This window comes from Vulpes lagopus, chromosome 8, assembly GCF_018345385.1.
Source record: "Vulpes lagopus strain Blue_001 chromosome 8, ASM1834538v1, whole genome shotgun sequence".
Taxonomy (NCBI): Eukaryota; Metazoa; Chordata; class Mammalia; order Carnivora; family Canidae; genus Vulpes; species Vulpes lagopus.
The window spans coordinates 117,230,010-117,253,487 of record NC_054831.1 but is presented as its reverse complement, the minus strand read 5'-3'; the positions used below and the strand labels follow the sequence as shown (position 1 = coordinate 117,253,487).

The window sequence follows — 23,478 nt, the reverse complement described above, 5'->3', positions numbered from 1 at the left end:
GGGGCCGCCTGCGCCTCGGGCCGGGCCCGGAGCGGCGGCGGCGGCGGCGGCGGCGGCGGCGGCGGCGGCGGCGGCGGCGGCGCGCGGGTAGGAAGTGTCTCCGGCGGCGTGTCTGGGTCTGCTCTCCGAGTGTGCGTGCGTGTGCGTGTGTCTGTGTGTGTGTGTTCTCTAGCCGGGCTATTCAAACCTGCTGCAATTCTCCGGTAAACAATGATTCATGGGGCTTAATGCAAATAAACGGATTGCAAACGGCGCGGTTCGCGCACTTTGCAGCCGGCCCGGTGGAGCGGCCAGTGCCGGATTTCTCCCCTTTTTTGCAGATCTGCAGAATATGGCGTCCCTGTCCTGTTTTAAAAATAAGCCAGGCTGCCATTTTTGTTTTTCTTTTGTCTGAAAATTTTAATAAAACTGTCTGAGAATGTGGGAGAGGCGGCTGGAAGCAGAGGGGGCACCCGAAGGGTTGGCTTTTTTTCCTTTTCTTTGGCGAGAGCCGCGAGCCTTTCGGGGAGGTGAGACACAATGCAATTGCACTTTAAAGAAAAAAAAAAAAAGGAAGCCGCTGGGCGATTTAGGGGGGAGGGCTGGGAATTTAAAGTTAACTCCGAAAGTTTTCTTTTCTGGTTTTTTTTTTTTTAAGCTCTTTTTTTTTTCTTTTCTGGTTTTTTTTTTTCTTTTTTTTTTTTTTTTTCTTTTTCTTTTTTTGGAAGGCGGTGAAATACCGCGAAAGGATCTCGGGGCCCATTTCTCCCCCCAGCCAGCTGCCTTTGCAGGATTTTTGGGAAAAAGTTAACTGCCGGCTTCCTCAGAGCTGCGGGGGGCACGTGGAGGGTTGGCGATGGGGGCTTGGGGGGGACCAGGAAATGTCTTTTGGAAAACGCTCTATAAAAATGGCATTGTGAGGAGCTGTGTCCTCGGATGTGGGGGAGAGGGCTGGCCACAGGGGCTCTGAGTGGGCCCACGGCTTCCAACTCAGACCCGCGGCATGAGGAAATAACCCTGCTCTCCCCTGCCCTGCCCTGCAGTGGTTTGTGTGTGTGGAGGGGAGGGGGCTGTCTCCTTCATGGGTGGCCAGGGGGGCCCCCCTTGTAGGCGGGAATCATGCCCCGGGCGCTGGGGTGGCTTCTGGAGCCCTCCGGCAAGTGTGTGTATGTGTGTGTGTGTGTGTGTGTGTGTGTGTGTGTGTGTGTGTTTGGAGAGCCCCTTCTTTGATCTGGTGGGCCTCCCGGCCTCTGGAGGTGGCATCTGGTGGCAGATGCCCCTGGGTGGTGGGCTTTTGTCAGGGTGCAGGCTGGGGGCCCCAGTGGGTCTTGTCTGAGGGGAGGGGGAGGAGGGGTCGTCTGGTGGGGGGAGGGCACTGGTTTGCTGGTCTGAGCCTCTCCCTGGTGGTACCTTTCTACTCTTTTCTGCTACTTCTGCCAGCACCCTGAAGGCTCCTGTGTTGGTGGCAGTTTGGGTTTGGGTGAAGTTACTGAAGTGTCTTGCTGGACAGGTCAGAGCCTGCAGGTATTGAAGACTACGGGAGGGTCTACCAGGCCCAAAGGTCTGGAGTGGCAGGCGCTGTCCAAGGCACCGGGGCAGGTTGGGCCTGGTCTTTAGCCTTTTGGGAAAGTTTGTCCTGGGAGGACCGTGAGCCCTTCTGGCCCTGTCCCAGCATCTCCTGGACAGGAGACCCCTCTAGTCTCACTCCTGATTTGTATCCTGGCTCCACAGGACAACGTGAGCTTCCTGAGGACAGAGTCGAGGATTGAAGGCTGGGGTTTAGGGGTTCAGGGCTGCAGAACTTGACATGCCTGGGCCAGGGGGTACCAAGCTAGGTATTTTTCAGATAGAGAAACTGAGGTTCAGAGAGGGGAAGTGACTTGCCCAAAGTTGCATTGTCAGTTAAGAGGAGCGATAAGATAGGGACCCCGATGTCCAGGCTCCCACCTCTGGGCTGTCACTGGTGTTCTCTCTGGAGGCCCTGACTCCTGGAAGAGTCATGTTGGACAGAACTAGACTGGAATGGGACAGCATGTCCCCCTTCACTGCCCCTGCTCCCGGCCATCATAAGCCTTCCTTGTGAATGGAACTTTATAGTTTGCATGGTGTAGTCCATGGTTATTATCACGTCAGGCTCTCCCAGAAACTTGCTTGGGGTGAAATTGTCAGGATGGGGACATTTAACCCCATTTCTAAATTTAGGAAACTGAGTCTTGGAGAGGCTGAGCAGTGGCATAGGAGGCCTTAAAAACAAGTCTCCAGACTCCTTGTCCAGGCCTTTTTCTAGGTGGACTTTGGTGCTTTGTAGGTAGGACTTTAATCCACCTTCTAGTGTTTGATCTGTCAGATTCTTCTGCTGACCCAGTGGCTGTGCAAAAATCTAGGGGCTCCAAGCCCAAACAGTGTCAGAGCTGAAAAGGCCCTGAGAGGTCATCTGGGCTCAGAGAGGGGAAGCCACTGGCTTGAAGTCACCTAGCAGTTTGGGTCCCAGCTAGGACCAGAGCCCTGGTCTCCCTTCTCCCTTCCTCTATGAGAAACTCAGAGGGGGAGTGAACCATTCTACCCTCTACTAGGCTCCACTGGGCCCTGGGGAGCAGTGATTGCTGCTGGTGGTGATTGGTGATGGGGTAGTGGGTATTATAATGGCCAACATCTCAGAGACATGGGTTTGTTCAAGGGGCTGAGAAATAGACTATCTGTGTGCTTGGGGGAGTGGAGGCAATGGGGGATGGCCCCAGGTGGAGAGGAAGCTGATGTGGGGGTGAGGTGTAGACTGGGTTTGAAGCCAGCCTGTCCCATCCTTCTCTGGGCAGACACTTCCTTGCCCTGCCTTTCTATAAGGCAGAGTCCTCCCTTCCTCCCTCTCTGTCTGCCTCCCTTCCTCCTTCCCTTCCTTTCTTCTTTCCTTCTTTTTCTTTTGTTAAAAGATTTTATTGGGATCCCTGGGTGGCACAGCTGTTTGGCGCCTGCCTTTGGCCCAGGGCGCAATCCTGGAGACCCGGGATCGAATCCCATGTCGGGCTCCCGGTGCATGGAGCCTGCTTCTCCCTCTGCCTGTGTCTCTGCCCTCTCTCTCTCTCTCTGTGACTATCATAAATAAATAAAAATTAAAAAAAAATAAAAGATTTTATTAATAAATATTCATGAGAAGCACCGAGAGAGGCAGAGACATAGGCCCCTTGGGGAGCCTGATGTGGGACTTGATCCCAGGACCCCCAGGATCATGACCTGAGCCAAAGGCAGGTGCTCAACTGCTGAGCCACCCAAGTGCCCTCTTCTTTCCTTCTTCTAACTGCCATCAGTTAGTCATTCACTGGCTTTCTAGATCATTCCTTTATTCTTTTCAGTGTCCACTTGTTAGTTTAGTGGTTAGCCATTTTAGCAGTCCGTCCCTCAGTCCTTCCATCCACCTGGTCTCCAGCTCACCCAGCACAGGCTGGACAGCCACATGAGATACAAATACAGTCCTCCTGGGCTCAAGCCAACAAGGAAGAAGACCGCAAGTAGAGGGAGCACTAGCCAGGGCAGTATTTGTGGGTGCCTGCATGTGTTACAGGGGAGGTCTCTTGATGAAGAGGAGGCTTGACAATGCCAGAGGACTTAGTTCCACAAATGGTCATGATGGTGGATCTGGGGCCTGGGACCAAGTCTCACTTGCAAATTGACTTTACAGTTTGTGCTGGGTGGTCCATAGGTTGTGTCACTTTGTATGCATTCTTCCCTTCTTTGAACCTCAGTTTCTTGATCTTTAAGAAGGGGTCCACTGTGAATTTCTTGTACGTTTGGGCGGGTAACAAGGGTGTGTGGGATGTCTCTGAGCCCTGGCCAGGCATGTGGTAGGACCTCAGTATATACCAACTGAATGATAAGGACCACTGATCACCAACCTAGGCCCCACCTTGATTTTTGGAAACCATCGTGATGTTTCAGAATGAGCCAAGTGATCTGGGGACCCTGAAAGCCCTGCCCTGGCTTGTCATTACCCTGCTGAAATTCTTCAGATGTTTCCAGGGCATTTCAAAGAACAAAAATCCGAAGTCCTTTGCGAGTGGGCAGACAGGGGCCGTCATGGTCCTGGAGGGCCTGCCCCCCCTCAGCTCCCTTGCCCACCCCGCAGGCTTACCGCCTCCAGCCACACCAGCTGCTTTCTGCACTTTGAACTTACAGATTGTTGGGCTGGGGGCTTTCCGTATCCCCTACCTGGAACACTCTTCCCCAAATGTTTGCATGGCCAGCATCTTGTTTCATTGGTTTCCACTCAGATGTTACCTCCACCGAGAGGCTTCCCTGACCACTTGCTCTGGGATAGCTTCCTACGGTCACGACACTGTCACATTCGGCCCCTTTCCACTTCCTCTGTGGCTCTTGACAGTGTGTGAAGCTTTCTTGTCGATTTGTTGATTTGTCCTCCTTGCCTGTCTCCACTGCTGAACGTAGGTGCTAGCACCCCATGCATGATCTGGGATTTAGAATCTTATAAGAGGGACCCTCTCTGCCTTACTTATTTAGCAGCGCAGAGTACCTTGTGGCAGGCCATGTTCCAAAAGACTTTATAAATGTTAATGTATTGAATGCTCATTGTCATTACCCCCATTTTACAGATGAGGAAATCAAGGCACAGAGAGACTAGGTAACTTGCCTGAGTCCACGGAGCTTGTCAGGGGCATTGCAGGATTTGAAGCCAGCACTCTGGGACTCTTCCTTCGAATCCCACAGCTGTTGAGGGGAAGTCCAGCCTCAACCGTCCCCTGCACAGAGCAGGAATCCCCTTCCCACTTCCTTGACAAAAGGGCCTCCCATCTCCACTAGAGGGAACTCCCCACCAGGACCCCCAGCTTCTTCTTGTCAGATACTTGACGTGGCCAGAAAGATTTTCTCTACAAAGTACTGCACTTTCCCTGTGAATAACATTTGGGGGTGATGTTGGTGTTCTGGATTCCCAGGGCTTTTGACCTTGCAGTCTCAAGACCTCAGTAGCCTTTTTCTCTGCACTGGGTTGTGAGCTCCTTGAAGGGCGGGTAGCCGCGGTGTGTGGTGCTGAATGATGAGTCAGTCAATGAATGAGTGTGTACAGAGCATGCATCCCGAGCTCCTCTAATCCCAGGAGCTCTGCGCTAGGTGCTGGCTTTGGGGATTGGAGTACTCGGGGAAAGAGGACAGTTCTCTCTCCATGTAGCCCCAAGAAAGTCCGTCTCTGATGATGCTTACGTACCCAGTTTCTGGAGGACCATTTGAGATTCAAAGTCACGCACTAATTGGCACTAATTGGAGAGAGGTAGACCTCACAGATTATCCACGCAAACTGCACTTTGTCCACTGGGGGAATAAAGCAGGAAGGGAGAGGGGTAGGACTTGTCTAAGACCATACACACCTTATGGTGCTTTGCCTGGGGGGCTTTCTGCTCCCCATAGTATGTGGGGATCAGAGCAGGAGCAGCCCTCTTGGAGAAGCTTTCCTGTAGTACGGGTTTCCTTACCTCCGTAACAGGGGTAGCGTTTCTGGATATATAGGCTATGTGAAGACCCAATGTCATGCCTGGCACTTGGATGGGGATGAGGAAGTGGGCATGGTGGAGCCGAGTTGGGGGGTGTGGGTATGGCTTCCTGGATGCTGGGGCTAGGGCTGGGCTTGAGAAGCCAGGAGAATTTAGGGAGGGGACCAGGTGGTGTCTTTACTGGATAAGATATGCGGGGAAGGCCATGGGATTTGGTTCTGAGGCCCAAAGTGTCCTGCCTTGTCCCTGCTTCATCCATATAGCTATAGGATATCCTGAGCTGAGGGAGATGGCTCCCCACTACCTGAGTCGTGGTTTTAGGTTTTACTCTAATGAGTGATGGTCATGGTGTATGGAGGGCAGAGGTGCTTCTGGAAGGAAGTGATCATCTGAACTGTGAAGTTTTCCAGGTGGAGGGCATTCTGGGCAGAGGGTATGGCCTGGGCAAAGACCGGGAAGTGGGGAATCAAGGAACATGGGGAAGATGATACCCCAAGAGCGGGGGGGGAAGGGGAGGGCCAGTGGTTGTGGGTTTTCCGTGGCCTGTTGTTACCCCTCCCCACTCCTCTATCTGACCAGCCCAATCTTCCATTGCTGACTTGTCCTACTCAGGGCTCACGCTATTTGCCTCCCCTGCCCCCTGCAGGGGCCTGAGCTCTGTCTCACTTATCTCATAGGCTGCCAGCCCCTGGGGGTCCTGAGGCACAGCTCAAGAACAGGCTGTGACCACCTGCCAGTGGTTCCCAGCCCAGGACCTCTAGGACCCCTCTAGAAAGCTCCTTGGGGCCAGGCTGTGGCAGGGGTTCAGCAGTCACTGTCTCTTTTAGAGTTAATTCCAGGCTTGGCTCTCCAGCAGTCAGTGGAGCAGCCCCTGTGGGTCCTGGAAGCCTCCCAGAGCTGCAGCATCCCCAAGCAACCCCCAGCCCCAGCCCAGTTCACCTCCCTGGTTGGTCAGATTTCCATGTGGGTCTTTGGAATGTTGGGAAGGGCTCCCTTATGCCTGAGAGAACCTACTAACAGAACAACAACAGCTAAGGCTTACAGAGTCCTTACTGCACCAGGCACTGTTCTCAAGACTTGATACGGATTGACTCATTTAATCCCAACAACGGTGCTATGGGGATACCATTGTCATCCTCAGTTTGTTAATAATCCCAAGGGCCTGAGCTGGGGCTTTGACTCGGGCTATGTTGTACGGAAACTGTACTTTAACCCTTGAGTCGCCACATTGTCCCTCAGAGGGTCCAGGAACTCAGGCTGGGATTTAGTTTCAGCTGTCTTAGAGAGCAAGGGGTAGGGCGCCTGGGGGACTCAGTGGGTTAAGCATCTGGCTCTTGGTCTCAGCTTGAGTCTTGATCTCAGGGTCATGAGTTCAAGCCCCGCATTGGGCTCCATGCTGGGCATGGAGCCTGTTTTATTTTAACTTTTTAAAAGATTTTATTTATTTATTCATGAGAGACACACACAGAGAGAGGCAGAAACTTAGGCAGAGGGAGAAGCCAGCTCCCTGTGGGGAGCCTAATGCAGAACTCAGTCCCAGGACCCCGGAATCACGACCTGAGCCAAAGATGGACACTCAACCACTGAGCCACTCAGGTGTCCTGGAGCCTGCTTTAAAAAAAAAAAATATATATATATATATATATATATATAGAGAGAGAGAGAGAGAGAGAGAGAGAAAGGAGCAGTGACCCAAAGAGGAAATGGACTCACTAAAGGTCATCAGCGAGCTGATGGCGGTAGATCCGGTCTCCCTCTGTCCTCACCAGCTGTGTGACTGGGCTTGAGCCTCATTCTTGACTCCCGACAAGGAGGAGATTAGGGTAGAAGCCAGGAGGGCGGGACCCTCGGGGGACGTGAGAAGGGGCATGGGGTAGGGGCTTCTTGGGGGCCTTGATGTGTGTTTTGTAAGTCACAAAGCTGTCCATTTATGTTCTTAGCATCTTTCTGAATGCAGGCCGTATCTCAAAATGCTCCCAGCATCTACCTCGCAGGGTCATTAAGAGCCTAAGAGAAATGTTTGTTAGGTAGCAAACAGTACCTGGCACAGAACAGGTGCTCAGGTTCTCCTCTTGTTCTTTCTTTCTTTCTTTCTTTCTTTCTTTCTTTCTTTCTTTCTTTCTCTTTCTTTCTTTCTTTCTTTCTTTCTTTTCTTTTCTTTTCTTTTCTTTTCTTTTCTTTTCTTTTCTTTTTCTTTCTTCTTTCTTTTCTTTTTTTAAGATTTTATTTATTTATTCATGAGAGACACACAGAGAGAGAGAGGCAGAGACCCAGGCAGAGGGAGAAGCATGGTCCATGCAGGGAGCCCACTGTGGGACTCAATCCCGGAACTCCAGAATCAGGCCCCAGGCCGAAGGCAGGTGCTAAACCATGGAGCCACCCAGGGATCCCATCCTCTTGTCCTTTCTTGCTGGCCGAAGGACTTCCCTGTGAGGATGGGATCTGGGGGGCCCCAAGGGAGATGGAAGTAGAGAAGGGCATGTGTTCAAAGCCTGAGAAGGGTAACCTGGCCCATTCTCTAGATGAGGGACCTGAGGCTCCCAGGGAGGGTGATGGGGTGGCTCAGGGGGTGTTGGGGTGGCTCGGGCTGGGGACAGGGAGTGGGAGGGACAAAGAGGGGAAGAGCAGCATCCAGCTCCCCCTGACCAGGGCACAGAGCAGCCCTGCTTTCGGATGACTCCCGCCCTCATGATGAGAACAGCCCTTCCAACCCTGCAGGGCTGCGGAAACCCAGGCTAATTGGATCCAGGACCCTCGGGAGCCTTGGTCCTCGCAGGAAGTTCCCAGGAACCAGCTCCCGAGGCTGGCCTGGGTCTTGGGGCTGGGGTGGGGCCCAGCAGCTGGAGCTCAGCACTCTGGGCTGCGTGGAGTGGGGACACATGGAGGGCACAGGGATCGTGAGAGGCAGACTTGGAGCACGTGGGGGTCTCACACTGGGAAAGTGGGAAACCTCAACTTCTCCCCACTAGACTATCTCCTGCTTATCACTTCCAGGCCATCCTTCTGTCCACCAAAAACCTTGACCATGGCCTTCCCCTGCTCAGAGACCTTCATGGCTCCCCATGGCCTTTTATCCAAGCACCGTAGCCTGGAACTCTGGCCCTTTGTGACCAGTCCCAGCCACCTTTCCCTGCTTCCTCTGCAAATCCCTGCACTATACCCACACCAGACCAAACGTGATGCTTTGTGCTTTCTTACTGCTGGGCCTTTGCACATGAACTTTTTACCACCTGGCCTGCCCTTTCCTGGCATCTCTTGACCTCTCTGCTTTCCCCCATTGGTAAGTCCCACGTTCATGAAATCTTCATGCACCCCTCAGTGGGATGAGCTCATCTTCCCAGGAACCCCCGTAATCCATAGCTCAGCTGAGCCCCAGCAGCAGCTGGTTGTCACTCTGGGGCAGGGAGCATGTTTGAGAACTCTCAGCTACCCTAAGAAGCTAGCAGTTGGCCATGTCTTTGCACATGCTGCCCCTCTACCCTTTGGCTCTCCTGGCAAACTTCTCAGTCTGTAAAGCTCATGTGGACAGTCCCCTCCTCTCTCTCAGGGACAGCCCTTCTCTTTTCACTAGCATGAACTAGGCATCTGAGCACTTCCTATGTGGTTAGTACTTGGCTCTGGGGCCGCCTTAGTGGCTCTGTACTTGTGGGTCACGACTGGAGGGAGGATCTGGAGGCGTGATAGGGAGGTAGAGAATGCAGGGGGCCGTGGGTGTGAATAACAGAGCTGTCCGCTTCATGCTGGGGAGAGTTAGAACGTGATCTTTAGCTGAGACCTGAAGGGAGAACCAGGTGAGCTGTGGGGCCATGTTAGGGTGTGGGGTCATAACTAAGAACCAAACCCAAGCCCTGATCTCAGAGAGTTCACAGGTATGTGGTGGGCAGACTGGGTGCACGGACAGGGAACCAGGCAGTTCTAGAAGAGTGGGGTCAGTGCTGTGGTGGAGGAGGTCCAGGAAGCTATGGAAGCTCAGAGAAGAGGCTGCAAATAGCTGTGGAGGGGCCTGTGAGCAAGAACACTTCCCCAAGGGTGTGACACCAGAGCTGACTGGTGGTTGATGGGAATCTGGCTGGGCTCCAGCTGGGTGATGGCCCCAGATGAAAAGGCACAGCCTATGCAAAGGCACGGTGGTATGAAAGTGCAGCTTGTTTTGCGGGACCTGCAGGTGGTGTAGTGAGGCTGAAGGAAGGGATGCTGTGGGGACGTATGTGTGTGGGATGTGTGTGGCCCACAGAACGTCACTGGTAAAGGCCTTTGGGTGCTGTGCTGGAGATTTGGAACTATACCTCAAAAGCGATGGGAACCCAAGAGAGATTTCAGGCAGGAGTGAGTGACCTGGGCAGGCTTTGGCCTAGTCCTCCCCGCTGAAGCCTGGTCTTCCCCATAGGACAAGCAACCCCTTCCTGACTCTGTGCACCTGGCTGGGGTCTGGGGTGGGGCTGGAGGCTCACTGTGGGACTTTGAGCAAGCCCCTGGCCCCCTCTGAGCTCTTCTCTCCTCCCACGTAAACCTGCAGGGCCTGAGGCCAGAATCCTACTGGAGTTGTGGGCAGGGGTTGGGCTGTCTTGCTTGGCCTAGGCTTGCTGAACCTTTAGTCTTATGAAAAATATGCCTTAAAAAAGGTCCCATAACTACCCTGCAAAGAAGTCAGAGAATAAGGAAATAAGGTAAACCCAAACCTACCATTTCTGCCCTCACCCCAAGCCTGAGGTATCATCACTATTAGCATTCTGGTTTTTCCTTCCCTCTTCTCAGTACCTGGTTTTTATATAGATGTCATTGCTCTGTCTACACATAAAATTTAGAAAATCTGCTCCCCCACCCTATCTCCCTGACAAACATTGTATCACGGGTATTTTCTACATGACTTTGGAGTGGTTCCAGCCCTTCTTTCTAACAGTGTCAGAGTGAAAAGCATGGCTTTGGAGCTTGACTTTCTGGGTTCAAATTGTTCGTGCTTGGCTTTGGGCAACTTACCTAGTATCTCCGTGCCTCAGTTCCTGGTAAGGTTGATATGGGTGTCAGATGAGTCATGACAATGCCAGTAAACATTGGCTATTAGTAATGATTGCTGACTATGTCACTGGGTAACGTGACTTACAGAGCCATCCTCCTATTTAAAAATCTGGCTCTTTCCGTTTTTCGTTATTGTAAAAAAAAACAAAACAAAACAAAACAAAAAACACTGAAGCAAACAGCTTTGTACTTAAAACTTTGTCTATATTTGGGTTATTTTCTAGGGACAGATAACCAAGAATGGGATCACTAGGCCAGGAAGTCTGAACTTTTTTTTTTTTTTTTTTTTGAGCTCTTGACACATTATTCCCAGACTGTTTTCAGAAATGATTGTGGGGTGCCCAACTGGCTCAGTTGGTGGAGTGTGTGATTCTTGATCTCGGGGCTGTTGGTTCGAGCCCCATGTTGGGTGGAGAGATTACTTAATAATAAGTTCTCAAAAAAAAAAAAAAAAAAGAAAAGAAATGTTTGTTCCAGTTTATGTTCCTACCAGTAATGCCTAGCAGTGCCAATTTCATCTTACCCTCACCAGCACTGGGTATTATCATTTTCATCTTTCTTTTTGCTATTTTAAGAGGTGAAACTCATTTAATTTTCACTGCCAGGGAAGCAGAGCCACTTTCTGTATTGATTAGCTGTTAACATCCTTTTTGGTCTGCTAGTCTTTATGGAGCACACATAGCCCCTTCTCAGCTCACTTAGGAAGATAGGGCTTAGATACAGGAAATAGGGAATAGGATGACACCAGGAACAGTAAGGTGCCAGGGTAGGGAAGGGAACTTTCATCTATCCAGGTCTTGACCCTTTCAGTTCCCTCCACCTAGAGCATTCATTCATTCATTCATTCATATATTCATTCATTCAAACATTTAGCAGATACTGTGCAGGGCTTAAAAGATAAATTACTCAGCCATGATTCTGCCCTGAGAGAGAGCATGCCTAATACCAGAGATAGTCAAGAAATCAGAAAATAGGGGGATACATGTTCTGATGATGGATGTGCAGAGTACAAAGGGAACAGAGGAGAGGTACCCAGCATAGCCTAGGGGGGTGGAGGTGGAACAGTCCTGGAAAGCTTTCAGGAGGAAGTGGTCCTTAAGCCAGAGCTTGAGTATAATTTGGAGTTAGCCAGTAAAGTGAGGAGGACGGAGGGTTCCAGGGAGAGGAAGCAGCCTGAATGAAGGTTAGGAAATAAGGGAAGTGAAGCCCTGGGGGAACTCTATGGCTGGCTGGGCAGAGAGTAACGTCAGAACAATCAGTGAGGCCAAAGAGGTCAGCAGGGCCGGATATGTAAGGCCCAAGGAATCCAGACCTTGTCTGGAGGGAAATAGGGAGCCATGGGAGGTTCTAAAGAGGTGAATACCGTGATCTGCTCTTCTTGTATTTTAGAAATATCACAGCAACTGCAGTAGGAGAATGGAATCGGGGCTGTGGGTAGAGGCAGGGAAATCAATGAGGGGACTCTTGCCAAAGGGGGCCGGGACCAAGGCAGAGAAAGGTTGCTGGAGACCTTTCCCCACTCTATGGAATCCTAAAAACAGCTCCAAAGTGCATATTGAATGTTACCTGTGCCAGGTAGCCCTTGTTGACAGCCACCACCGCCCCACTGGGTCCTACGTGCCTGGAGTACGCAGACTGTACAGGGCCTGGTGTGCACTGCTGAGTGGAGTGCCCACCATCAGCTGACCCTAACCTTTCCCTGTGCCTCCCGGACCCTCCATCTGTTCCCTTTCCACCCTTGGGCTACCAACAATTTTCTGTCTTTTCTTGGAGAATAAATTTATTGTTTTCATTATAAAAGCAACTGAACGCGGTTACAGAGAATCTGGAAATCAGAGAAACAAAGACAAAAACTAGATCGGCTCCAGCCACCTCTCCCAGCCCTCCCTCTGGGTGTGGCTCCCTGCAGCTTGCTTTTTCTGACGCAGGTTTTTATTTTTGCCTCCTTGTAATCATAGTGTCCGGACGGTTTTGGTCCTGCTCTCTCCCATTTGCTTTGTTGAGAGCTCGTTCCTCTGTGGCCACGGAGTCTGGACAAATCTCAGTTTTTAATGCCTGTGGGATGGTCTGGGGATGCGGGTGGGACAGAGTTGCTTAACCGCACCCTGCTGTCCTGCAGTGGCCAAGGCTTGTCACATGCCACCCTGGGGTGCCTGTCCTCTTTGTGTGTTTGTCTATACCCGGACTGCTGCAGGTGGCAGGGCCTGCCCCCTGGCATGCCCCTTCCTTGGTGCTTCCTCTCCTAGTGCCCCTTTGTAGAGCTTACAAGGCTGGCCTCAGCGACCATCTTCCTGGGAAAGGATCATGGACAGATCTGGGTTCAAATCTAGACTTGGCTCTATGACCTCAGGCACGTTACATAACCTCTCTGGACCTCAGTCTCCTCATCTGTATCACGGATCTATTGCAACAGTAAAATAATGACTTGTAAAAAATGCCCTGACACAGTTCCTGGCCCACTGTAAGTGCTCAAGAATAAGTAATCAATATTATTCTATTTTTTCATCCCACAAAGAGTTTCTGAGATCACGGTGGGCTAGGTGCTGGAATGGCAAAGGTGAATGGGCATTGGCTATACCTGTGAGGAGCTCACAGTCTGGCGGGAAAGTCACCCAGGGAAACAGCACATCAGGGTGGGGCTGGACCAGGTCTGGGTGGTGTCTTAACTCCGTTACTTGCTAGCTGTGTGACTTTGGGCAAGTTGGTCAACCTCTCTGAGCTGCGGTTTCCTTTTCTGTTAAATGCACATCTCCCAGGGTCATTGGGAAGACTCTGTGACATGATGTGTATGACATACTCAGCACAGTGCCTGGCATGTAGTAGGTGTTGAAATAAATGGTAGCTGCCATTTTATTATTATTGTTATTGTTATTCCCATATACAAGGTGCTGTTGGGAACACAGAGGAAGTGACTGGCTGGGGGTTCAGGGAAAGCTCCGTAGAAGAGGGAACACTTGAGCTGGGTCTTGAAGGATGAGTAGAAGTTCACCAAGTGGGAAAGGACACTCTAGGTAAGGAGCCTGTGATTCCAGGTTGAAATTTGTCAATGAGGGGTTTGTTCTTTGGGGGGGATTAAGACATTGTGTTCATCCCAGATTCCTCGAGTGCCCTCATTGCTTCCCTCTGGGTCTGTCCCGGAGGCCATGTGCACTCACCTTCTGGTGACAGCACCCACCTGTGACTCTGTGTCCCGGTGGCTATGGGTTCCTGCTCCGTGTCCCCGTCTGTCCATGTTTGGGACCACAGGTCTGTGTCTGTCACGTGCGTCCGTGTGTGGTGCTGTCTGCATGTTCCTGTGATGGTGTTTGTCTGTGTGCGTATCCAGAGGTCCCTCTGGGCCACATGGTGGGGGGCGACCCGCATGCTTCCTTGGCCTCCAGCTCCTACCAGATAGCCAGGCCTCCTTACTCACTCTCCTCCGGGTCCCAGCTCAGCCACTGCCTCTCGCCTCCATCCCATTCTCCAGGGGCCTCCTAACAGGTGTCCTCCTGCCTCCTCTCCTGGCCTCTCCAGTCCCATTGCACAGAGCGGTCAGAGGGGTTTTTCTAAACCACAGATTCGATCCCATCACCCGTTGCTTCGAGGCCAGACTCCAGGTGTAGGATTTCTTCAACTTTCTAGGTCATGCCCTGGCTGCTGGCTCCAGCCTCACGTCCCCTCTCCCAGTCTACACCAGCACACTGGGCTCCTCACAAATGGCGTGTTGCTTCTCACCTCCGGGCCTTTGCTCAGACTGCTGCTTCTGTCAGGAATGCTCCCCAGTCCTGTGTTGCCTGGCTCACTCCCATTCATCCTTTAAGACCCAAAGCTGGTATCACCTCCAGTGGGCAGTCCTCCCTGATTCTTTCTTCCATCCTGGGTCAGGTCCCTGGCTCTGGGCTGTCATCCCTTACTTGGGGGGCAGGAGCAAGTGATTTGCCCAAGATCACACAGCTGGTGAGTTGGAGCCGAGATTGGAAGCTGGGTGGATTGGGCTCTAAACAAAGCAGACTGTCCCATGGGCCAGGTGAGGTGGTCGTAGCTAGGACTCGTAAAGTGGAGAGGGTGGATTTGAGGGGGATTTAGGAAATGCAGTCCCAGGGACGTGGCTGGTGGTGGATCTGAGCTGGGAGGGGTGGGCAGGGTTGTGTTGGGGATCCATGTATGTCTGTGGCAGGAGCATCTGGGCAGATGGGGATGTCCGCTCACAAGAATGGCTAGAGGGGCACACGTCTTAGGGGAAGACCAAGTCCAGCTTAAGCCTGCTGAGTCTGACCATCCCATGAAACAGCAAAAGGGAGGCAGTTGGAAGGTGGGCCTGGAGCTCTAGGGACAGGCCTGGTCTGGGGGTGGAGACTTAGGGCTTGGCCAATATTTGAAGTCCTAGAGTGGATGGGCCACCCAGGGATGAGGCAGGTGGGACGGAGGAGCCTGGCCTGTGGGTGACAGCTCTGAGAGATACTGAGATGAGGGGCCCAGGATCACAGTGCAGACCTTCACGGTGGTCCAGGCAGCATGAAACCATGAAGGGTCCGACTAGAAGGTGGCCTTTCAGCTTTGACCCCATGGAGGTCCTCAGTGGCATGTATAAGGTCTCAGGCAAGAGTTCTTTTCTGCCGAAAATTGTGGGTGACATGTCTCCCTCCTCCACTTAGCTTGGAGCTCCCAGATGGCAGGGCTGCCCCACCCCCATTTACCTTAGTTTCCCCAGCACTGGTCCCTGTGTGGCCCAGAGGATGTATATCCAGAACGACTGGATGGGTGGATGGTGGATGGGCCAGCTGCCATCAGGATACTGTTTGCAGAAGCAGCTCTAGGTGTTTCATTCATCCACCTATCCAGCCCTTTTCACCTTGTGGAGCAAGAAAAACAGTGTGCTTGTGCTGCTGTAAGGGTCAGGGTTACGGGTCTCACAGCTCATAGCAGTCTTGGCTGCTCTCTGGGGCTTGAACACATCCTGCCCAACCACCAGCCGGTCTCTTCTGTCTGTCTCTGCAGGAACACTCAGCCCCTGGCCCCATCTCCTCTGCCCCAGGGGGCACTGCCCTCAGGCTGCTCCCTCTGACCTCCACCCACTTGGCTCTCTTGCCTCCCAGACCTTCTCCCCACCCACTTTCCATTCCAGCCCCACCCCTCAGCAGGCATTCTGCACCCCACTGTCTGGCCTGGCCCTCACTACCTCCCCTCTCCCACTCTCTTTGGTGCCTGAAGGTGGCGGCTCAGGGACCCAAACCTGCCCTTGTACTTTCACACATCCGTGCTTCCGCTCAAGCTGTGGTCTCTGCTGGGAATGCCCTTCTGCCTAAACACACACCTGTCCTAAACATACACCTGGCTGGTCTCCTGCTTAAAACCCCTCCCTTAAGACAAGGTCTGAGCGTGACCCTCCCCACCCACCTCTTGCGATGGCCCGCCATGTCGAGCAGGTCCCAGGCTTGCACAGCTAGGTACCCACCCCACAGGCTTGCTGGGAGGCTCCCATGAGATACTCCTGGAGTAAGCCTAGCAGGAAGCCTGACGTCAGTAGGAGCTCAGCAAATGGCCATCCCCCGACTGCCTTCCCCGCGTTTGACACACAGGTGTACACCGGGGCCAGGGGCACAGACTGAATCATTAAATTACTTAAGACCAGCCAGAGGAGGACAAGGAGAAATTAGGCAGAGACTGTGGGGATCAGATTAAGTGGTCTGGGGCAAATCCTTTTCTTCCATGGCCCCAGCCAGGGCGAGGGGCCATCCTTGTCTGCCCAGGAGCCTGACAAGTGGCAGAGAGGATGCTCTATCCCAGCCATGGGACCCTAGGCCAGCCACCTTCTTCCCCCCATATCTCCCTGATCGGGGGTAGGGGTGAGCCTTTGGGAAGCCTGAACTTGACATTGAGCTGAAGAGGAGGAGAAGGTAGCTCCCCCAGAACTCTGAGAACAGCTGGTGTGGTAGGCAGAGTCCTGGACCAGAGCAGGAATGAAGCAGAGCAGCCTGTTTCACCCCATTTCACAGATGAGGAGAACTCAGTCTCTGAGAGCGGATGCCCAGCAGTGCAGTGCGGTGCTCCCTTCTGTCTCTCTGTCCTTGTGGCCTGGAGCAAAGTGCCTCCCTCTGCAAAATGGGGATGCAGATACTCCCTTCTTCCTGGGGCTCTGAGGAGAATGTCAGAGAAGAGCTTTGTTAATTGTCGAATTGTGTGTGGTTGCTTTGAATTCTTCTTATTCCTTCATTTATTCACTCTGTCGTGCAACTCTCATTGTTGGTCACCTCTGGGCCTGGCTGCTGGGGATACTGAGATGGGTGAGATAGATGTATCTAGTTCCTGGCTCCCCTTCCCCCCAGCCTGGAGCCTCCACTCCCTGGCTCTCCAGCTCAGTTCCCTTCACACTTTCCCTGGTGGGCAACAGCTGGGAGGGACAGACAGGTTCTAACGCTGCTGGATGAGTGGGTGCCTGCCCCCTGGGGTGGTGCTCATTGTATCCTAAGACAGGACATAATCACAAGCCAGCAGTCAGGATGCCTTGTCTTTCCCCTGGACAGCTAAGGGACCAATCAGCTGGACTTTGGAGTCAGGCAAATTAGAGCAGGAATCTCAGCTCTGCTTACTTGCTGTGTGACCTTGACCAAGTCACTCCACCTCTGGGAACTTCAGTTTCCGTTACAAAATGGGGATGATGAAAGTACCTGTCTTTGAGTGTCAGTGTGTCTGGTACAAGGTAGGCAGTTGGTAGATGGCAGCCTTCTGTCATTACTGTGTTGAGGTCTTTCTGAGAAAGGGATCTGGAACACTCAGGGAGAACTCCAGGCAGGAAATGCTTCTTAATCCTGGGCTGAGGGAAGGGCAGCTTGGTGTCTGTGGGTAGAGGGAGCAGGAGAGCCCTCAGAGGGCAGGGGCTGTCCCAGCCACCCTAGAGGAGGCTACTCTGACCCTCAGCCTGGCCAGGCTCAGACCCCAAGCAGCCCCCAGGCTGGGAGTGAAAGGCAGAGGATGTTTTGTGTAGGTATCTAGCCATTTGCATGTGGGTGTTTGCTCAAGCAAGGACTGAGGTTTGCAAAGCAAATTCCCCAGAGCAAATGGCTTGAGCAAATCCAGTTACCAGTTTGCCTCTGGCACCCTAGCCCTGTTGTCTTGGACAGGTCCCCCCCTTCTTTCCAAGCCTCAGTTTCTTCACCTATAAAATGGGGTAATAATACCTCCTGTGCTTATTTCTCAAGTAAAGATTACAAGGATAATCTATATTAGAAGTCATTAGAAAAGTGTTGAAATTAGATTGTATTGAGAGCTTTCTCCTAAAACCCTCTGCCTACAGTTCCAGTAGGGGCTCCTTGGGCTTCTAGGACCAGGAAAAGAAGTTGAAGGCACTTTATTTTGGCCTTGCCTGTTGAAGTTTTACTTCAACAGCAATACCAGTCCGTATTTAGTAATTTCTGTAAGAGAGAGATAAAGAAGAGAATATTGATGGAGAGCAAGAGTCTTCAGGATGGTCCCTGTAAGTCACTTCTTGACTTACTCCCGGGTTGCAGGAAGACTAGAACCCTCTGGAAGAGTAAGATAGCTCTGCAGGCCCATCTTTCACACTGCCATGGTTGAATGGCTTTCTAATTGCACGGGCCTGCCATGGAACTTGACAGAGGTGAGGGCCACCAGTAGATTGTCACATACTTCTACTGAAGAGTCCCAAACTGCCCCAGCCGCAGGCCTCCCCAAGCCCCTCCTTAAGCACAGTATGCTGACACACTCTTGTAGGTAAAATGTTGTATGCGTCCATGCTTGTTTCTTGAAAACTCTCCAGAGGTACAGTTTCTCAGGTCTAAGGGCAATAATCATTTGGGTCTCTAAACCACCGTGCCAAATTGGCCTTCAGAGTGGCTGTATCTGATGACCCAGGCTGCCCCCTTGTTCTGATGAGGATGTCTGCCTTCAAGGGGTCAGCGGTCAGAAGGGCAGGGATCAGGGTTGGACAGTTACCTCTGTTTTATGGCCATTTACAAAGTGCTCCAAGACTCCCCAATGTGTCTCTGTCTGGGAGGGGGGATATGGGGGGCTCTGTGTGGAATCCATGGGTCCATGGGGTCAGCTCTGCAGCCTTGGGCCCTTCTAGGGGATGGGGATTGGTCTGCCCACATCAGGGTGATGGGGGAACTGGGAGCAGGCTGATCTGTCTCTGACCTTTGCCCTCTGGGGCCCACAGAGGGAAACACTGAATTCCTGACTTTTCAGCCTGGAGACCTGTTGCCCAGGCCTGGGAGGGGGTCTGTTGCAGGGTGAGGGTCCCACAGGGGCAGGGGTCCCAGACACCGGGCCAGTCTTGAGCGGGCACGGCTGATGGGAGCTCGCCCCAGGCGGGTGGGGAGGGTCCCTGTGACAGTCGCTCTCTCCCCGCAGGATGGCCGAGCCTCGATTTAACAACCCCTACTTCTGGCCCCCTCCTCCCACCATGCCCAGCCAGGTAAGACCAAGCGTCGCCCTCCGACCGCCCTCCCTCCTGGAGCTGCTTTGCTTTGCCCTGGCTTCGGCCCGGCCTGCGGGGCTCGGCCTGCGGGGCTCGGCCTGCGGGGCTCGGGGCTCCTGGCTCGCGGGGGACCGGCGGCCCGGGGAAGGGGCCGGACGCGGCCCCAGCCCCCTCAGTGCCTCTCCTCTCCCGCCCGCAGCTGGACAACCTGGTTCTGATTAACAAGATCAAGGAGCAGCTGATGGCGGAGAAGATCCGGCCGCCGCACCTGCCGCCCACGTCGGCCTCGTCGCAGCAGCCGCTGCTGGTGCCGCCGGCGCCGGCCGAGAGCAGCCAGGCGGTCATGTCGCTGCCCAAGCTGCAGCAGGTGCCGGGGCTGCACCCGCAGGCAGTGCCGCAGCCCGACGTGGCGCTGCACGCGCGGCCCGCCACCAGCACCGTCACAGGTACGGCGGGCCGGGCGGGGCGGGGCCGGCGGCGAGGGGCGGGGCTAGCGGGAGGGGCGGGGCTAGCGAGAGGGGCGGGGCTGCGGGGCGGGGCTGCGGGGGCGGGGCGGGGCGAAGGTCCCCTCCCATCCTGGCCTGGGAGGAACCCCCACATCCTGACCGAGGTGGGGGCGCTGCCTCCTGGGAACTTAAGGAATCCGGAGAAGAGCCCTGACCGGACTTGTTGGGGGTGAGGGAAAGGGCCACGTGCAGGTGCAGGTTGGCTGAGGGCCGTGGAGCAGGAAGAGATATGTGCAAGATATGTGCAAGGCGGGTATGTGTGTAGAAAGCACACGTGGGAAGGTCTGTCGGAGTGGGAGGGCCAAACGATGATGATGATGGTGGTGACTACGACTATAATATGGCAGCTGACTCCAGTTGAGCCCCTCTGGGGTGGGTACTGCTAGTATGAGGTTGAACAGGTGATTATTTTTGACTCCGGAAACAGCAGTTCCTGTTCACTCTGACGTCTCCATTTAACAGATGAGGAAACTGAGTCAGAGTTGCACAGTCAGCAGGAGGCAGAGGCAGGCAGCGTGGCTCTAGAGCCCATGTGTTAATGACCCTTGGCTCTACCTGGTCTCAGAGAGGAAGCCGACCAGATGTGAAGGGCCCTGTGGGCCAGGCTGTGCAGTTTGGACTTTACCGGCAGGCAACGGGGAGCCATGGACAGTTTTTAAGTAGGGGAGGGAAATGCTCAGATTTGGGTTGCAGACCTGAGTCTGGCTGCAAAGTGAGGACTGGCTTTCTGAGAGAGGAAACAGGGAGATCTGCAGGAGAGGGTGGTGGCCTGGATCAGGCAGAGGCAGTGGGCATAGAGAGAAGGGGATAGATCTGGGACTTGTTGAAGGGAATGGACAGGGCTTGGTGCTGGACTAGACGTAGGGGTGAAGAGTAGGAAGGAGTGAGAGAGCACCCAGGCACTGCCCGGGAGGTGGAATCATAGGAGGAAGCACCTAGTAAGGAAAAAGGTGAGCTCAGTCTTGGGTAGGTTGATACCAGGGTGTGGGGCACATCCTGAGGTGGTGTCATGGGGCCAGGGCTGCCTGACGTCTGTCTCAGAGCCTGGCGGCCAGGCTTTCTCTGGAGGCCACTGAAGCTGGGCCTTTGTTCCTCCTCTGGCTCACCCCTGCCTCTCTCCTCCTTCGCCCCTTCTCAGAGATTTCCCAGGAATTATGGGACCCAGTGAGCCTCCCCTGAGGCCTCACCAGCTACACTCTGCACATCCCCCCCTTATTATGATTTTATTAAATTTATTTTTTTCATTATAAAAGTAATATTAAAAAAGTAATATAAGCATATTAAGGGAAATTTGGAAAAAAGCGAAACTAAGGGGAAAAAAAACCCCACTCATAATCCCCAGCTCCTAACCCAGCAGCTTAGAGAGCCTTTTGGTTCATTTCCTTCCTTTTCCATCTTGTTTATTTTTTAATATGCGTGTGTGTTTTGCTGAGCTTGTAGTAGGGCTTTACTCATGACTTCAACTCACTTTTCCTACTCACCATTCTATGAGAAGCATGTTTAATGCTTTTTTTTAATTATAAAGGTAATTCATAGTCCTTACAGAAAATTTAGAAATTGCAGACAAGCTGAAAAGAAAAAATTAGTCCGAGTCATACTATTGTTAGCCTTTTCGTATGTTTTCTCTATAATTTATTTTGTTTTATTCTTTAATCACAGATATAAAAAATGGATGAATTCACCAGGTAAAAAAATTCAAATAATAATAGAAGCAGATAGACAAAGTATGAAAGTCTCCTTTCACCAGAAAATTCTTCATCCTCCCTAGCGCAAACCACAATTTATACACAAATTTAGTTGGGTGTGTCCAGATCTATTTCTGAGCATTTACACACACATCTTTATTGTCTTTTACATACATATGAATCTTAGGTGTGTGTTTTTTTAAATAGATGGGTTCATACTGTCTGTGATTTGCTTTTTCACCTGACAACAGCACATTTGGGCATTCTATCTCCACCACACTATAGCGTCTTTCTTGTTTTTGTGGCTGCTCAGTCCTTTATAGGGAGGATGGACCACATCTTTTTACACAGCCCCTGCTGAAGACAAACTGGTTGTGTTCAGTTTGGTCGTACAGAAAGTCCATATACACACATCTTTGTGCTCATGCGCAAATATTTCTTCATGTGCCATTTCTAAAAGTCATTGGTTTGTCAGAAGTTAGGTACATTTGACATATTAATGGCTTCTGGCCATCAGCCCTCCATCGAGGGTGATAAATGCACACTCCTGCTGGCAGCAGGTAACACAAACAGTTGTCTATCTCTGGATCTTACCTTTCTCAGTGGATGGATTTTTGGTTTCTTTCTAAAAGCAGCATTGTTTTTGTTACATGATCATTACCACTTTCCTCTTGTGGTCTGCTTGACCTGATATTGTAAATGTTTCTAGTCCTCTCATTTTTAAAAGAATGCCTTTTATTACAAAAGGTTTTTTTCCCTTTTTTTAAAGTAATCTCTACACCCAGTGTGGGGCTCGAACCCACAACCCCGAGATCAAGAGTTGAACACTGCTCCTCTGACTGAGCCAGCCAGGCACCCTTGTATTACAGAAGTTTTTGAAAAAGTTCATTGTCAAAGAATCAAAGTACAGTTAAGCCAAAAAACTTAAAAAAATTTTTTTTACTCCTAACCTTACTGTCCACATCACTTTTGGTACCTCTTCTTCCCCTACTTACTTTTTCTGTACATACATATAACATGTCTGTTCATTTGTTTTGTGCGTGTGTTTCATTTCACAAACATCATCTTTTTAATGGGCAGTTAATATTCAGTAGAGAAGGTTAATCACAGTTTATTGACTCCTTCCCTCATGTTGCATATTTTGATTACTCTGATTTTTTGCCATTGCAAATAATACAGTAGTGAACATCTTTGTGCTTTTTTGCTGTGGTTTGAAGTATTTCCAAAGGGCCTCTGTTACCAACCCAATTTAGTCCTTAGGTGTGTAAGGCATCTTACACGTACACAGGCTCTCATGGAGTCACCCCGGGGTAATTTACAAAGGGAAGGGGAGGCTCGGAAAGGCCTCTGCAGCTGCCCCCACCCCCATGTCTTCCACAGGTCTGGGGCTCTCCTCCCGGACCCCGGCTGTGAGCACGTCCGAGTCGAGTGCAGGCACGGGTACCAGCACCCCGTCCACACCCACCACCACCAGCCAGAGCCGCCTCATCGCCTCGTCCCCCACCCTCATCTCAGGGATCACCAGCCCCCCCCTCCTGGACTCCATCAAGACAATCCAGGGCCACGGCCTGCTTGGCCCCCCCAAGTCCGAGCGCGGCCGCAAAAAGATCAAGGCGGAGAACCCAGGGGGGCCGCCTGTCCTCGTAGTCCCTTACCCCATCCTGGCCTCGGGCGAGACTGCCAAGGAGGGCAAGACATACAGGTGGGGGTCTTGGTGGGAGGGGGTCCACATGGGCATGGGGCGGAGGCTCGCCCTAGATGCCCAGCAGCTGGGGTTGGAAAGAGGGACCCTGGGGGGGGCTGAGGGTGGGTGCCAGGCCCAGAGGAGTGGGAGTTCTGACCTTTTGCAGGTGGGCTGGGGGCTGTACTCCATGCATGTGCAGGGCTGCTGGGAGCCAACCTCACAGGCAGCCTGGAAATGTGGGAGTCTGATTCTTCCTCCCTTCCAACAATGTTCTCAGCCCTCAAGTTACAATCATCTGGGGAATGCTCAGAAAATGCCAATCCCAGAACTGTACCTCCAGAAATCCTGATTTAATTTGTTAGGTGGGGGGGCATGCAGAGGTCCAGTCAGCCCTTTTTGAAAGCTCCCCAGATGCTTCTGATGTGCAGCCCAGAGGAGAACTTCTTACTCCTGAGTGTTAAGGAGTAAGGAGTGTTGGGCACACCTTTCCAGGACTGCTGGGCCTCTCCTCCCGGGGAAATGTAACCCACTCCCCTCCTGCTGCAAATGGGCCCCCAGTAGGACAGCCTTCACCTCCACATTGGAGGGTGCTCGGGTTGGTAGGCTGCCCCCTGTCTTTCCAAGGTGGGCTCCTCACAAGAAAGCCCTGTGCCAGGTGCGAGGTCTGTGTGCTGTGGAAGTCCCCTGAGCTTACAGG

At 52.5% G+C, this 23,478-nt stretch overlaps 1 protein-coding gene across 5 annotated transcripts in view; it reads left to right on the top strand.

Annotated features, from left to right (window-relative positions):
* Positions 1-23,478, top strand: part of ZNF362 (zinc finger protein 362) — a 40,091-nt gene that overhangs the window by 1,257 nt on the left and 15,356 nt on the right. For 2 of the 5 annotated variants that reach the window (XM_041766229.1, XM_041766228.1), the window contains exons 2-5: positions 13,376-13,501; positions 18,840-18,903; positions 19,106-19,352; positions 22,478-22,799. In XM_041766229.1, coding sequence (XP_041622163.1) covers positions 13,464-13,501; positions 18,840-18,903; positions 19,106-19,352; positions 22,478-22,799 — 671 coding nt within the window. In that variant the 5' untranslated portion in view covers positions 13,376-13,463. Of the gene's footprint in view, positions 1-20; positions 88-8,077; positions 13,502-18,839; positions 18,904-19,105; positions 19,353-22,477; positions 22,800-23,478 lie in introns of those variants that run through there. The other 3 variants (XM_041766230.1, XM_041766227.1, XM_041766231.1) reach the window with 3 other exon arrangements.